General features: G+C 40.8%; 1 protein-coding gene across 1 annotated transcript in view; it reads left to right on the top strand.

Moving 5' to 3' along the window:
• LOC132396871 (ADAMTS-like protein 1) overlaps nucleotides 1-17,557 on the top strand; it is a 148,984-nt gene that overhangs the window by 41,110 nt on the left and 90,317 nt on the right. Inside the window, exon 3 of the mRNA XM_059974888.1 lies at nucleotides 13,359-13,404. Coding sequence (XP_059830871.1) covers nucleotides 13,359-13,404 — 46 coding nt within the window. The remainder of the gene's footprint in view (nucleotides 1-13,358; nucleotides 13,405-17,557) is intronic.

Here is a 17,557-nt window from a genome sequence, read left to right as displayed (position 1 = left end):
GGCCCATCACCAAGAGCGTGGAAGTGTGTTAAAGATCGGGCACAGGTTGAATTGAAGACACGGGATCCAGGCCCTAGAGTGTGTTGATGTCACTGAACACGATGTTTGGACAGAGATTTACAGGCCAAATCAAGGCATTGAAGTCCGGCATATCCAAATGTTGTTCGGACAGAGATTTATGCGCCGGGTCAGATTGAAAAGGTCAGGGTGTTGAGGCCCGAGGCGAGATACGGGCCTGTTCAGATCGCTGCTCCGTGGCATTCACTCAGCTCCTCGCAGAACTATGGGATTCTCTTGCGGACTTCAGTTCAGAAACATTTGCATGTGGTTACTGTTTGCCTGGTGTGTTTTTTCACTGCTCATTGGCTGTTTGACAACCCTCTGTTTATGGGTTATTTTGTTCTTCTATTTTTATGGATTCTTTTTTATGGGCATGGTGGTTTTTTCTTCTGTACACAGTGGATGTTAGACAGTCTTTATATACAGTTTTTTTGGGGGTCTTTATTTTGTGGCTACTTGTTAGGAGACAAATCTCAAGATCGTATAATATATACATACTTTGAACTTTGAATCTCCATCACCACAGCTGCACCATAAAACTGTGTGCTAAGTCCTTTGTTCTACTTGCTTTACACTTATGACTGGCTAAACACAGCTCCAATGCCATATTTAAGTTTGCCGATAACGCCACTGTAATAGGCTGAATCAAAGGTGGTGATGAATCAGCACATAGGAGGGAGACTGAAAATCTGGCTGAGTGGCGCCACAACAACAACTTCATATTCAATGTCAGCAAAACCAAGGAGCTGATTATTGACTTCCGGAGGAGGAGGTATTTGGAGGTCCATGAGCCATACCTCATTGGGGGCAATCAGAGGTGGAGAGAGTCAGCAACTCCAAATTTCAGAGGACCTCTCCTGGGCCTGTGTTGGTGCGTGGCCAAGTGGTTAAGGCATTGGTCTAGTGACCTGAAGGTCACTAGTTCAAGCCTCAGCTAAGACAGCGTGTTGTGTCCTTGAGCAAGGCGCTTAACCACACATTGTCCTGCGATGAACTTGCCCTGGAAGGTCGCGTGGAGAGTCTCCCATACAACCCTGCCCAGGACTGTACCCTGGACACCTTCCTAGGCCCATGGTCTCTCAAGACTAACGGATGCGTATGTCCTGGGCCCAGCAGGTAAATGCAACTTTGAAGAAAGCATGCAGAGCCTCAATTTCCTGAAGAGTTTGTGAAGATTCAGCATGACATGTATAACTTCGACTAACTTCTATGGAGAAAAAAAAATGACTGACTACATCACAGCCTTGTAAGGAAACACCAATGCCCTTGAAAGGAAAATCCTACAAGAAGTAGTGGATATGGTCCAGTCCATCACGGCTAAAACCCTCCCCACTATTAAGCAAACCTATACTGAGTGCTGTCACAGAAAAACAGCATACAGGGACTCCCACAACCCAGGTCATGCTCTCTTCTCACTGCTGCCTTTGGTAAAAAGGTACAGAAGCCACAGGACTCACAACACCAGGTTACCCCTCAAACATCTTACTCCTGAATCTGAGGGTTTAACTTCACTCAACTTCACTTGCATCATCACTGAATTATTCCCAGCATCTACGGACTCACTTTCAAGGTCTCTTTATCTCATGTTCTCAATGCTTATTGCTTATGTATTTATTATTATCATTTATACAACTTGTACACTTTGTTGTCTTTAGCAATCTGGTTGTCCACCTGCCAGTGGAATCTTCCATTGATTCTATTATGGTTATTGGATTTATTGAGAATTCCCAGAAGAAAATGAATCTCAGGGTAGCATATGGGTGACATATGTGTACTTTGATAATGAATTTACTTTCAACTTCGAACTTTTTGAACTTCGTAATGTATTATGCCCACACTTCCTCAAAAGCATCTTTGCAGATAGATTATCATTTAACAGTACAAGATCTTCCCTAGTTGGTTCCTCAACATATTTATTAAGAGAATCAATCTGAAAACATTCTGCAAATTCAACATCACTAACACTATTTGACTTGCAAGACTGGATATAGATTATAGTCATCCATGATTACAGCATTACTTGTCATGTGTTCCTCTAAATTCCTGATTTATGCCAACAAGTCCACATCCTTAAAAACAAATCTTCCCCAATTTTAACCAAGAGGCAGAGGACTTGAGTGATACAATTCTAATTCATTGTAAATATGAAAGACTTCTGGTTTAACTCAACAAAATGTTGAAGGAATTCAGTAGGTCAGGCAGCATCAATGAAGAGAAACAAATGGCAACATTTCAGATGAGACCCTTCATCAGGAATAGAAACCAAAGTGAAGAAGCCAGAATAAGAAGGTGGGGGAGGGGCGTAGGGTACAAGCTGGAAGGTGGTAGGTGGGTGGGGGAGGGGGAAAGAAGTGAGAAGATAGGAACTGATAGGTGGAGAAGGTAAAGGGATGAAGAAGAAGAAATCTGATAGGAGAAGAGATTGGACCATGGGAGAAAGCAAAGAAGGAGGGGCATTAGTGGGAGGTGATAGGCTGGTGAGAAGAGAAAGAGCGAGAGGGGAGCCCAAATGGGGACTGGAAACATAGAGAAGGTGGAGAAAGGAAAAATTACTATAAGTTAGAGAACTCAATGCTCTATCGCGTCAGGTTGGAGGCCACCCAGATGCAATATGATATTGTCTCTTGGCATCCTTGACAATTTTACGGGGATCATCTTGATTTCTTAAAAAAGTCAGGGTCAGCTGATTTGAACATTGCAGTCCTGGACTTTGATAGGAACTCAGTCTTCTTGTCATCCATGGTTTCCAGTGTCCTGGACTTTGATAAGAACTCAATCTCCCTGTCATCCATGGTTTCCAGTTTGGGAACACCTGGAATTTCCTCTTTATTTTATAGCATTCCACAAGTGATGATAAAGTTAGGAGGATGGTGGTACACCCCCCAAGGCTGGCTGCTGAGTGCAAGGAGAAGGAAGACATCCTGGTGGTCTGATTGACTGAAATGTGGAAAGAGTTAGCTTGGTAGACATCTTTGATGGTTGTATAGCAATAGTTGAGGGTGTTTAGGCCTCTAGTAGGCCAGGAGATGGGCTGGTAGTATTTTGGTAATACCCTCTTGAAGTTGACCTGATTGAAGTTGTTGACAATGATGATGAGGGCCTCATGGTATCCTGTTTCACGGATGTTGACCCCAATGTTCATTCAGTGTGGGTTTCACACCTTCCAGGGGTGAGAGATAGACATCCTCCTTCTTCAAAGTACAGGAGTTCCCTTTCTCTACCACTGATGCCGCCCTTACCCGCATCTCCTCCATTTCCCATCTTTTTGTTGTTAATGATAATAGAGTTCCTCTTGTCCTCACCTATTACCTCAGCACCATTCCCCACAACTTCTGCCATCAGACACATCTTTATCTCCCACCCCCAATCGCTGCTTTCTGCAATCTAAGCAGAGTGATGCTGCCTGATACTGACTATGGTCTGGTGATTAGGAAGTCAGAGATCCAGTTGCAGAGGGGGCCTTTGATTCCCAGAGACTGGAGTTGGTGATGAGTTTGCTTAGAATTATAATATTGATGGTGGAGCTGTAGTCAATAAACAATAGTCTGACATAATTGGCTCTAGGGTGGAAATGCTCAAAAGATGAACGTAGAGCCAGGAAGAGGGTGCATCTGCTATAAACCTGTTTCAGTGATAGGTGAACTGTAGTGGTTCAAGCTTGACTGGAAGGGAAGAATTATCGGTTAGATGCAATAATTTATTGATCCCCTATTGTTTTCTGGCTGTTCAAGTTATCATCATTATATATTCTGCTTTCATGTGGTGCTTCAGAATGTTGGCCAAATTTTGTAATATATTACATGTAAATGTATTTTTACAAACTAAGTATACCAAATAATGACTTGGATGCATTGTTGTAACAGGCGTTGTTTTTCTGTGAGAATTATCACCAATAAAGATAGCAGTACCTCTGGTTATTTGTGTATGTAGACAGCAGCGCTGCAGAATCAAATCCTGCTATAAGTACTGAGATAATTTTGATAGCGTTACTTAAAATTGCCGGTCAAAGTGTGAGGATTCATGCCCATTTCAGTAATACTTGAAGTGAATTGCAGAAAGAGGTTAGGTATTGTTGAAAAAAACTTAATAAAATACAGCTGTGCTGCCCGTTATTAGCACAGTGTCATTTGGCAATACAGCAGTGTCAGAGACTGTGGTTTGTAAAAACAAGAATTAATCTTGAGTTAGAATAATGAAACAGTCTATCCCGTGTTGGGTTCATTTATTCACAAGTGAATGGCAGTTCCTCTGGTTGTTTTTATGCGATGTAATCTGGTGTTATAACTTTGAGGGATAAGTGTAGCATAGGGACATGAGGAACCAATTGATTTAAACACTAACTGTTTTCTAACAATTAGGGGGATTTGCACAAAAATGCAGGGCTGATACCCATCTAATTATCAAAAGGAAAACAGCGCTGGCAAAATCTTGCTGCCGTATACAGATGGAGATCTAGCAGCCAATATTGATGTGGTTTTGTTCACAGTACACTGTACATGCTCAAATGTGACTGCATAAATATGACTTACCGGAAACTAATTGCATGCAAGATATATTGTATTTTATAAAAATAAAAACCTGGACAACGATTTTTCCTGCCAATTTTCCTCTTTTTGGTAGCAGTATTCTCACATAATCTTTTTTCGTTTTTTTTTGAGTTTACTTCAAACCATGCAGGTTTGGAGTGTGATATTCATTCTGGGGTGACCTTCTAGGAAGCAGATAAAGCTGTGCAAAATACATTTATTTGGTCTATTGGTGCTTCATTTGGGAGAAGGATCATTCTACACAAGGTGGACAGAACACTTTATTGTTGGATTTTATTGTTGACTGAATTTCGTGGTGAAGTAAGAGAGTAGGTGTATTAAGGCACTGAATTGGATTTTGTCTGAATAGTCAAACACTACCACATAGTTTGAATTATTAACATGTGATATAGGTATGGAGATAGTTAAGGAACAAAATTAGCTCAAGTGTAGTAGACAGAAAGTAATAATGAAAACTTGTTTTAATGATTGCTAAGACATACATATGCACTTTTTGAGAAGCAATCTGAATAATCAAAATGCTCTTGTTTTCAGGGCTGGAGACCATATGATGAGGCCTCCAATGTTCTTTGAAGAATATCTACCTGCTGTGGATAAAGGGGAAGTGGTGAACGTACTGTACTTATAAACAATTAGTAAGGAGCTGTGTCAAAGGTTATTGCAGAAAATAAAAGCTCATGGTATAGGAGTAAGATGTCGGTGTGGATAGAAAGCAGGCTGGACAAGAGGAAACAGAGAAAAGGCATAAATGAGTAAAATGTGTTTTCAGGCCGATTGAGCAATCTGGCACTTTGCTCTCTCCAAGTGAGTTTGGTGAGTATTTGAGTGAAGTGTGTGGCCCCGAGGCAAAGTAGCTTGAAAAGTCCACAATCAACTCCATTTCGTACTGAACCTGCCATTAAAGCGTTGATAAAGATTGAAGTCAAGGAGGGCGGGAAGCAGAAGGCGAGAGTGTGTTCTGCTCCATCTGCCTGCAGAAGACTGGTCTCTCTCTCGCTCTCTGCTGCTGGAGGAAGGTGCCAGACAGACCAGTCTCTCTCTTACTCTCGCTCAGTTCTCCCGGAGGAAGGTGCCAGAATTTTGAGCCTTGTGTAAGGTTTGAGGATTGGACACTGTGGTTCACCCTTCTGATGTGTTTCTGGTTTCTGGTCACTCCAATTCTGTGTGGGTTTGATCAGGACGGACAGGCGTTGTGGGCTGCAGAACGACGCAATGCTGGATTGAGCTGAACTGAGCCGAAGTGAATATTTCTGGTCTGTTTCAATGACTTGTGGCTCTATGTTTTATATTCTGTGCTGTTCACTCACTTTTTGTGCCATTTGCATGATTTGTCCTTTGCACGTTGGGGGATTTAATGTTTTTTCTTTGAACAGATGACATGGTTTTGCTTGTTTGGTCTGTGGGAAGACAAACCTCAGTGTTGTATATTACATACATTGATAATAAATTTACTTTGAATCTAGTTTGCAGAGTAATAAAATGAATAGGGATCAATGCTCATTTTTCAAGTTTTTATCATTTATATAAATGATTTGGATGAAGGTACTGACACAAAGATAGATAGAAAATCAGTAAGTTATGACTGGAGGACAACTTATAACTTGTAATTGGAGGATAGCTAATGTTGTTCTATTGTTCAGGAAAAGGACTAAGAATAGGCTGGGAAATTATAGACCAGTGAGTCCGAGGTTAGCCTTGGCTAAATTATTGGAAGGTATTCTAAAGGGCAGATTATACAGTTGGTCCTCCTTATCCGCAGGGGATTGGTTCCCAGACCCCCACCCCCCGTGGATACCTAAAATCGCAGATGCTCAAGTCCCTTATTTAACCTGAATCAGTGCAGTGGTCTTCAGGACCCAGCAGAACCCCGGACTTTATTTAACATGTTCAGAGTGGTGGGCATTAGGACCCGGCGTAGCTCTGAATCCGCCGTGTTTCTGTTCACAAAAACAGTCACGATCGTGACTGAGAATGAGGTGTAAGTAATAAAGCAATCGGAAAGAGGTGAAATGCCATTGGTCATTGGAAAAGCGTTATAGTTGGTCAACGATCGGAACAATTTTAATGGAGCATGTGAAAGCTATGATTATTACTAAGGAACTAAGGTTTAATTATTGGGTTTTGGGTTTTTGATCCTCCACATCAACCCGGCATGGTGGAGAGCGCACTCGATAGCGATCTGTCACTAGATCAAACTTCCCAAGCCCGGCGCTGAAACATATGTTCTTAAGAGTTTTATATGCATAGAAAGGTAAAATATATACTATATACAAAAGCAAATGTTTGACTAACTGACGCTAAATAATACTGGATGTACCTGTTCTGACTTAGTAAGAGAACTTATGATTTTTTCGATCCCAATCCACGATAACCCACGCACATCCTCCCGTATACTTTAAATTATCTCTGGATTACTTATAATACCTAATACAATGTAAATGCTATGTAAAATAGTTGTTATACTGCATTGTTTAGGGAATAATGACAAGAAAAAAAGTCTGTACGTGCTCGAACAACAAGTGCTGGAAGAGCACTTCCAGGTTTTCGCGACTTGCGGTTGGTTGAATGCGCGGATGCGGAATTCGCGAATAAGGAGGGCTGGCTGTATAAGTATTTAGATAGATGAGGGATCGACAACATGTCTTTGTGCATGGGAAGCAACGTCTAACCAATCTTATAGAACTTTTTGAAAAGTTTACCAAGACAGTTGATGAAGGAAAAGCAGTGGATGTTGTCTACATGGACTTTAGGAAAGCCTTTGACAAAATTCCACATAGGAGGCTGTTTCAGAAGGTTATGTTGCTTGGAATTCAGAATGACGTAGTCCATTGGATTCAACTTAGCTTAGTGGGAGAAGCCAGAGAGTGGTTGTAGATGTTTATCATCTACCAACAGGAAAGAAATCAATAAGATTGAAAGAGTGCACAGAAAATTTATTCAAGTGTTGCTGGGACTTGAGGATCTGAGTTATAGGGAATGGTTGAATAGGTTAGGACTTTATTCCCTGTAGTACAGGAGAATGTGGGGTGATCTTATAGAGAATTATGCAAAATATACAAGATTATGCAAAAATAGAGTAGATGAGTATGGATAGGATGAATACATGCGGGCTTTTACTCTCTCAGGTTGGGTGAGATGAGGACTAGAGGAAATAGTGAAAAGGGAAATATTTAATGGGAAGCCTATTCAACAGAGGGTGGTGTGATTATGGCAAGAGCTGCCAGAGGAAGTGGCAGAATTGGGTTCAGTTTCTACCAATTAAGAGAACTATGGACAGGTACGTAGATGGGGATGGCTTAAAGGGAATAGTCCAGGTGCAGGTGGATGAAATTAGGCAGAAAATCAAGTTGGCATGGACAAAGGGTCAAAGGGCTTGTTTCTGTGCTATAGTGCTACAAAAATGTTTTCTTGGAATACAGGCATGTTAAGGGAATTTGCAAAAACCTGCTAAATCAAGCTTAAATAGGAAAGCATGAAGTGTCCATCAACAAGAAAATTTTCAACAAAAAATGTAATAAAACATGCAGAGTGATCTGGGTGTCCTCCTGCATAATTTGCAGGAGTCAGAGTGGGCAAATGGCCTCCTTTATGTGCTCTGAGACTTACTGATGATTACAGTAAGAAATGTCTCTTTCTGGTGTTTACATATTACCTGCACAGTTAGTATCCACTGTCACTGCAGAGTGCACACACTATTTTGAGTAGCTAAGTGGCTCCTGATTTTACCTTGAAAGAATCTTGCTCTAACCATAAAGTCTCACTATTTTGTTCTTGATTCCATCACTAGAGGAAATGGGTTCTTGTCATTTTTTAAATAATCCAGGTCAAGGAATCTGTCTCTCATGATTTAACGCTTGACATCATTACAGAGATTCTGTCTTCTAATCCCGGCATGGAGTTTCTTCCTGATCTTGGTATCCAGAAATGACTAATTATCCAGGAGTAATACACTCAAGACTAAGTGCCTCTATAGCATTACTTTCACATATGTATATTCCAGCTACTGAGTTAAAGGTTAACAATCTATTAGACTCCTTGATGTTCATTTTGTTGTTTGGTTTATTTTCACAATAAAATTTGGGTTAACTCAATAATCCACAATAAATTCTGCAATGCTTCCATGAAACCCTCTGAAAAATGGCAGAAATATTGTTTGCAAAAATTCATAGCCTGACTGCTTTTATTACATCCAACAAAATATCGTCTGTGCCATGTATTCTGAATTTTTGGCAGCAATGTATTGAAATCATTTGAAATTTACTCTGCTGAAATTATGCCAGCACTGGCAGGAAAGTAGCATGGCTGTTTGGAATGTAAGGTTTTAACAATATAGTTGAAATTTAAAGCCTCCTTTGCACATGCTGAAACCAAGGTTCCCTCCCTTCTCTGCTTCAACTGCTGATTTATTTCTTTGTCAGTTAACTCAGTGAGTGTCCCATGTAGTTGCACTCTCAAATCTTGATCATTTCCACTCCTGTTAAATTCCTGTCTTACTCGGCCTCTTAGGTCAGAAGACATATTATCCTCTATTCTTCTCTCAGGACCCAGGAACACTCTGCCTCCTTTCTCCCATCATAGAAATTTGCACTTTTGAAAAAGCAACATTCTCTAGAATCTAATAACAGTCAGCTAAGTCCTTAAGATGGAAAATGCGCAATACGAGCAGATGTTCAATGAGAAGTGCCCAGAGAATGATCCATCTGGGCTTTCTCCTAAGAGCTACACTGTCACAGAAGCTAGTGAGAGTGTGGATTTGAGAAAAAGGGATTCCTCAGAGAGATTGGTGGGTTTGAAATGAAGAGAAGGTAGATGAAGTGGGAGATGAGAGTCTAAGTGAATGTTTGCAATTGTAACTTGTGGGATATTGCATAAAAATAATGGTTTTAATATGATTTATTGTTTATATGATGCATTGTCTCTTACAACACTAACGTCAACAATTGATTGGACAACTTCACACATTGTTGATTCAGCCAATAATAGTAGTGTCATCAGTAAACTTATATATGGCATTGGAGCTGTGCTTAGCCTTACAGTCATAAAGGAGGTAGAGAAGGGAGGTAAGCACATAGCCTTGAGGTGCACCTGTGCTGACAAAGATCAGGGAGGGAGATGTTGTTGCCAATTCAAATTGACTGGGGTCTGCAACTGAGGAAATTGAGGATCTAGTTGCACAAGGAGATATTCAGGCCATGGTCTTGGAGCTTATTGATTAGTTTTGGTGGAATTATGGTATTGAATGCTGAGCTTTAATGTAGTCAATAAAGAGCATCCTGATGTATGAATGTTCACCACACAGATGTCCCAGGGTTGAGTGAAGAGTAATGAAATGGTATCTGCTGTTCACCTGTTAAGACAGTAGGCAAATTGGAGTGATCCAGGTTGCTTCTCAGTCAGAAGTTGATATATTTCATCACCAACCTCTCAAAGCACTTTATTACAATGGATGTAAGTGCTACTGAATGATAGTCATTGAAGCATTCTTCTTGGGCACGGGTATAATTGAAGCTTGCTTGAAGCAGGTAAGTACCTCGGACTGTTGAAGCAAGAAGTTAGAGATGTGAATGAACACTTCAGCCAATTGATTAGCACTTGGCCAGGTGCTTTCTGTGGGTTTGTCCTCCTGAAGAAACGCTCACGTCAGCCACTGAAACAGAAACTACAGGGTCAGCAGGGGCCGTGGGAGTTTGTGGAAGTGCCTCCATGTTCTGTTGTTTGAAGAGAGTATAAAAGGCATTGAACTCATCTAGGAGCAAAACCTAGTTGTTGCCTACGTCACTTGGTTTCACTTTGTAAGAGTAATAGCATTCAAACCCTACCATAGATGTCAAGCATACTTCTGTGATTCCAGTTTGGTCCCAAATAGCCACATCGCAGGTGAGGTGGATTTCTGGAGTTTGTGCCTGGATCTCTTGTATTTTCCTTGTCTGCTAGTTTTGAATGCCACTTCAGCTGATTACAGTTCATCCAGTGCTCCTGACTGTGGAAGACTCTAAATGATTTTGCGGGGACGCACGCAGCCATGAGAGTGATTTTATAAAGTCCATGAGAACCATGGTGTATTTGTTCAGATTTTCTGATGAGTCTGTGAATATGACTAGGTCCCCTAACTCAAAACAGTTCCATATCTGCTCCTTTGCCTCCCATGACACACCTCTTCATTGTCCTTACTTCTGGAGCCTTGCTCTTTAGCCTCTGCCTGTATGCTGGCAGGAGGTGGACAGCCAAATGATCAGATATCCTAAAATGTGGTCGAGGGTTGGAACGGTAGACATGTCTTGTGGTAGTATAGCAGTGATTGAATGTGTTGGGATCCCTGGTGCTACAGGTGATGTGTTGATGATAATTGGGCAGAGATTTCTTTAAGCAAATTTGATTGAAGTCCCCAGCAATGATTTGAAAGGCAATGGGGTAGGCTGCTTCTCGTTTGCTGATCATGGCTTAACAACAGCCTTTGGCGGTATGTAGACTGCAGTCAGGATCATGGAGTAGAACTCTTTTGGTAAATAGAACAGCTACCACTTCATCATTTGATACTCCAGGTTAGGGGAACCAGAGCGTGACAAGGCCACCGTGTCAGAGCACCATGAAGAATTTATCATGAAAAACAGAACCCCACCTTTTGCCTTCAATTCAGCAGTCCGATCCATCCAGTGTATTGGGAAGCCATAGGGTCTGACTGACATATCCAGCATATCTGAGGTAACCATGTCTCAATGAAATGGATAATACAGCAAATCCTCATTTCCTTCTGATACACCAATCTGACCTTAGGTTCTTTATTTTATTCTCCAGAAACTGTACATTTGCTATCAAGATACTGGGTAGGGGAAGCTTTACACCCCATTGTATTAGTTTGGCTTGGACTCCTCCCCTCCTTCTCTCTTTTGGTGTTATAACTTTGTCCACTTAAAGATGCTGTACCTATATTCCTGAGAGTTGAGTGCACTGAGTCCTTCAGGATATTGTAAATTCACTACTTCTTTAAGACAGTTTAAAAGCACTTTGCTTTTTTCAGTGAAAGTAGCTCAGAATAGGTATATCTACAAGTTCTATCAGCAGCCCACAAACATCACTGTGTATCGCCAGCTCCAACCTGCAATATTTTACTTAACAGTAACAGTATAATGTAACTTACATGAATCAGACAGTAATCATTTAATTTTACTATAGCTCTGTGGTAAATAGATTATTCACAGATAGATGGTGTGGCTTCACACAGAAAGTGTTGGAAATTGAAAATGTCCAAACTATCAAGACATACCAAGACAAGCAACATTGGAGAAATGCTGTCTACTCCTGCAGTTTTGAGGAATGGTGACTTCACTGCTGTAATGTAGCATTCAATTTTGTTCTCTCCACTCCACAAAGTGTTGTGTTCTTTATTTTCCACCTAGGCTGAAGATACAATGTGGAAACTGTGTACACGTCAATCTCAATGAATCAGTGTGATGGTCAGTCACAAGCCAGTATGTTAATTCCCAAAGGATGGATTTCAAAAGTTCTAATGGCTTCCATGAAAATTGGGCTGGAATTAATGGAAGCTTGTCATTAATAGTTGTATACTGCATTTGCAACTTTTTTATGTTAAGGGAATGAATTAGGCCCAAACTTCAATTGTTTTTGCATAATACTAAACACTTTCCTTCATTGGGGAATACAGGAGGTCTGGTCTGGGATACAGCTGCATGCTTCCATTGACTCTGCAAAAACTACCTGACATTACTACACACTGCTTTAATTCTGTTAACCATTTTTACATTATATTCACTATCTTCCCCCAAATCCCATCCTCTTTAATGATTGATAACTTCCTGCATACTTATGAAAGGCTTTGCTAACATCCACATAATGTACATGTATTTGCATACATTTCCCACTTTGTACCCAAGCGATTCAGACTATATGTAGAGACAGAAAGAACTGGGGAATTTTGTGTGGGTATATGCAACTTGTTTACTTGACTATCCAATGACACTCTGGATGTAAATATGCACTATGAGTACATGTCAGTCTTCTGTACATGTCATTTCATGGCTGAGGCAAGTACAGTTGTATCATTTAAGACACTTGAATAGGTACACAGAAGGTAGGACCAGGTGGGAGATTGGTGGGGAGGGACGAATGGAGAGATGAATCACAGATGGTGCAATCCCTATGGAAAATAGAGAGTGGGGGGATGGAGAGGTAAAGATGTGTTTAGTGGTTGGTTTCCGTAGAAGATAGCGGAAATTCCAGAGAATGATGTGTTGGGTGCCAAGTCTCATGGGGTGGTAGGTCAGAACAAGATGAACTCTATCCTTGTTAAGGCAATGTTAGTCCAATGTTTTAAAGCTTTCTTGGGCATTCATATCTTTTTGTGTCTATTTGCTTCATTGTGTTGAGGAATATTGAAGAATTCAGTCTAGTGCAAGGTACAAATGCAAATGTAGTTTACATTGTATGCTGTTAACAAAGTTTACAGCTTCACAGGAAGATCTTAAGCCTGAATCACTCTAATACAGTCAGTTTTTGTTGCACCTTGCTTATTCTTCATTAGTAACAGTGATGAAAAAGTCAAATGAGCCTCATGGCTGGGTGACACACTTACTGTTGTGAAAAGCAGAAGGGAATAAATTAAATAATTTACTGGAATATCTTCTTGAAATTGATATAGTAATTTCTGTTTAGTGTTGCACAGCGAACATTGTGATGGACTACAGAATTGTTTTTTATTCTATCATATTTATTATATTTTTCTTGTTTCTGTAGAAACTGTGAAGGGCAGAATATCCGATACAGAACATGCAGCAATGTGGTAAGTCCAACTCCTTTGACTATGTCCTCTGTAAACTGGACCCAAGTAAGAAGTAATGTATGTGGTCATCCTTTCAGTCCTTCAGGTGAGATTAGGATGGGGAGAAGCCATTCTTTCTGTTCCATCTGACTGCAATGGAAATAAGTGCACCAGTGTTGATTGTCAGCGAGGATGAAATATTCCAGACCATGCTCTCTTCTCAATGCTGCCATCAGGAAGAAGATAAAGAGCCTCAGGACCTACTCCACCAGGTTCAGGAACAGTTATTACCCCTCAATGATCAGGCTCTTGAACAGAGGGGATAGCTTCACTCAACTTCACTTGCCCCATCACCTATGGACTCACTTTCAAGGATTCTTTCATCTCATTTTCTCAATATTTATTTCTTATTTATTGAATAATAATAATAATTATTATTATTATATATTTTTTGTTATACCTCTTTCTTTTTGCATTTGCACAGTATTTTTGCACAATGGTTGTTGGTCCATCCAGCTGGGTGTGATCTTTCATTGATTCTATTGTGTTTCTTGTATTTCCTGTGATTGCCTGCAAGAAAGTGAGCCTTGGGGTTGTATACGGTTACATATATGTACTTTGATAATAAATTCACTTTGAACTTTGGAGTTAAAGATCCAGTTTCAGAGGCCCAGCTTTTGGAATTTGTTGACTGGTACTGAGGGTGTGATTGAGTTGACTGTGGAGCTGTAATCAATAACAGCAGCATGACTTAGGTATTACTGTTGTCCTGATGATCCAAGGCCACATGGAGAGCCAATGAGATTGCATCTGCTGTCGACCTATTGTGGTGATAGGCAAATTGCAGTGGGTCCAGGTCCTTGCTTAGGCTGGAGTTGATTCTATCCATGTCCAACCTCTCAAAGTGCTTCATTACAATAGATATGAGCACCACTAGGTCACAGTCATCTTGGCAGCTCACCCTGCTCTTCTTGGGCACAGGTATGATTGCTGTTCTTTTTGAATCAGGTGGGAACTTCTGACTACAGTAGTGAGAACTTGAAGACATCCTTAAACATTCCCAACAGTTGGTTGGCACTTCAGAGCCGTATCACGTACAGCATAGGGTTGTGAGGGTTCACCCTCATGAAAAATGTTCAGTCATGGCGTCCAAGGCAGTGATCACAGATCAGCAGATGCAGCTGGGATTCACACAGATGTAGTTTCATTCTCACTTTCAAAGTGTGCATGAAACAGATTGAGCTCATCCAGGAGTGAATTAACACAGCCATTCGTGATGTTAGGTCTGGCTTTGTAGGAAATAATGGGCTGCAAACCCTACTAGTACTGACGTGCCTCTGATTCCACCTCAAACCTCAAGAACAATTGTTTTTTTGCTCTTATGGGGGACAAAGTAGTTATACTCCTAAACCCCTCTATTCCATAATTCAAAAGCCCCGTTTTGAAATTCCTGCCCTCCTTTATCTTTCCAGCTTCATTTGCCATTCCCCACCCACTTTTCCAGCTGATCGATATTCCTCTGTAATTCCTTAGAAATACCTCCACCGTGACATCACCTGCAAACTTACTAATGTCAAAGAGCCCAAGAGCCTGAAGTCATCAAACAGTACAACATAAAAAAAGTACCTTTATCGAAAAAGGATTTTTAATTTTTTTTTTCTCTTTTTCTCTTTTCTGTTTTTTTCAACATGATATACCTAGTTTTTGTTGTTTCATTTATATATTTGTATCATTCATGATTTGGGAAGACTTAACTATATTGTACTAATTGCTTGTGTATCCTTTTATGTTCATTTTAATTTTGTAATTTTGTAATCCCAATAACTATGTATTAATCTTATCATGTTGATATTAATAAAAAGATTGAAAAAAAAAGAAAGAAAGGACCTTTATGCCCAACTTGATCACGCTGACCAAAATGTCCATTGTCCCATTTGCTCACATTCAACCCTATCTCGCCAAACCTTTCCTATCCATGTACTGGTCCAAGTGAATGTTGTTATTGTACCTGTTTTAACTACTTCTCCTGTCAGCTCGCTCCATATACTTTGTGGAGTTATACAGAATGGAATCACTGAGTCAGCACCAATGTCAACTATCTTTTAACACAAATCCTACGTTAATCCCATTAAAAAAAAATCTCCCCATATTTTCTCATATCAACTCGCCCCACGTTCTATAACCCACCAACAGACTAAGGACAATTTACAAAGACCAACATTCATGTCTTTGAGTTGTGAGGAGAAACTAATTCACCTGAGGAAGCCCCTGTGGCACATAACATTCTTTGAGATATTTCTTGCTGATTGACCCAGAATCCTAAGTTGTTCTTGGATTGATCAGAACTTGGTCTACACCATTAGAGTTGAAGTCCTTTTGAAATTTACTGGGCCTACAGACTTCTCTTCCCTTTTTCCATTTTGGATTAAAGTAAACCTGATGTGGGAAAAGTAAGATAAAGTCATTGAGAATGATGAGAGTGATTTACAGTGTAACTGTCACAGAGGCTGGAGAGTTGAGAAATAGAGCCTTCCCTTTCTTTGACACCTAGTACTGCTAAGTAAATAGACATCTCCGGAGCTATATCTCTCTCCATACCTGGGAATGCTTGTTGCAGTCTTGACCATAAACTTTTGCCTTCCCCCTCCAGCTGAGAACAACTTCATCCTTATCTGCATAAAGCCTTGTGCAATCTTCATCCTTCACAATACAAGTGTTGCACGTTTAAACAAACTAGTCTGAAAGCGACAGAAGCAAAGTTTGCTGCCCTAAGAAAGCACACATTCTGATTGGATGTGGCCAGATCAGATGAATGAGTACATGGTCATAGACGTTTTCACTTCCACAAAGACTTTGCCACATTTCCTGGGCAAAAGCACCGCGGAAGTATATTCCCTTCATTGTTCTAATGATGATGTGTCCTTGGTAATTATATGGAAGAAAAATTTCTGCACAGTATTACATATATCAAATATGTGAACACCATTGTTACATTCTGGGAATTGAAGCCCTGCTAATTTATTGTGAAATTGTGAGTCATGCGGGTAGAGTACAAAATATTCACCACCAATCACAGACTTCATTTTCTAGAGATATCAAATATCTAGGTACCAGATTAACTCAGGTTTACGATTAATAATGACAAAATGTATATCCGTCATCATCAGAGTTTAAATTGTTCAGTGATTAGATATATTATGACTTCAGTAATAATGCTATCATTTTGAAATTGTAAGAAATAAGTGATGTGTATCGAGAGGAGCTCATTAAATTCTGAAAACCTGGTGACAAAACATTGCAGCCAATTAGTGGGATGGTGCTGAATCACTGGGGGGACCGAGTCAGCTATCCATACTCCAGAGAGTTAGAGCATCAAGATTCCAGACACCGGTGCAATTGGGTGCGTGTCTTAACAGGACCCCCTCCCCTACAGCTGACACCTGACAGCCCTGGCTTGGAGAGATGGTGATGGTATTTGTAGATGAGAGCCAGATTCAAGAAGTCCTTTTCCGGCACCCAGCACCCTTCCTCAGGTCCAAATCCTTCCCAGTCCACGAGGTGGTGCGGAACACCCCGAACAGTTTGTGAGTCCAAAATTCTTCTTACTCTGAAGACCTGCTCCCCATTGATAAATCTGGGTGGTGGCAGGGCTAATGATGGTGGGTCTAAGGGGCTGGTGCTGACGGGTTTTAATTTAGAGATATGTAAAGTGGGATTGATCTTCAGGATCTTGGGGAGCTGCAGGTGCAAGCTACCAGGTTTTTTAACTTTTTGGAGGACTTTGAAGGATCCAATGAAATTGGGTACCTAGACTAGACTCAGAGAGGCAAATCCTGAGTGGACAGCCAGACCTGTTGCCCAGGCTGCAAAGCAGGTCCCTGTCTTCTCTTTTGGTTAACCTTGGTTTCCACCATCTGGGTAGTGGCCAGCAAAATCTCTCTTGTCCTAATCTATTTCTGTTGCAACTTTGGACGAGATCTCGGCTGCAGGAACCCCAGCCTTGGGCTCCTGTTCCGGGAAGTGTGGCAGAGGACAACCAAACTGGCACTCAGATGATGACATCCCATGCACTGAATATTGTAAGTTGTTGTGAGCGACCTCTGCCCACATCAAATGGTTGCTCCACTCCTCAGGTCTTTCTGAGGCCAGGAATTTTAGCGTTCATTGGTTGGCC

The sequence above is a fragment of the Hypanus sabinus genome, chromosome 7 (genome assembly GCF_030144855.1).
Source record: "Hypanus sabinus isolate sHypSab1 chromosome 7, sHypSab1.hap1, whole genome shotgun sequence".
NCBI classification, from domain to species: domain Eukaryota; kingdom Metazoa; phylum Chordata; class Chondrichthyes; order Myliobatiformes; family Dasyatidae; genus Hypanus; species Hypanus sabinus.
Note: the sequence above shows the minus strand (reverse complement) of the source record. Positions and strands in the feature narration are given on the sequence as shown.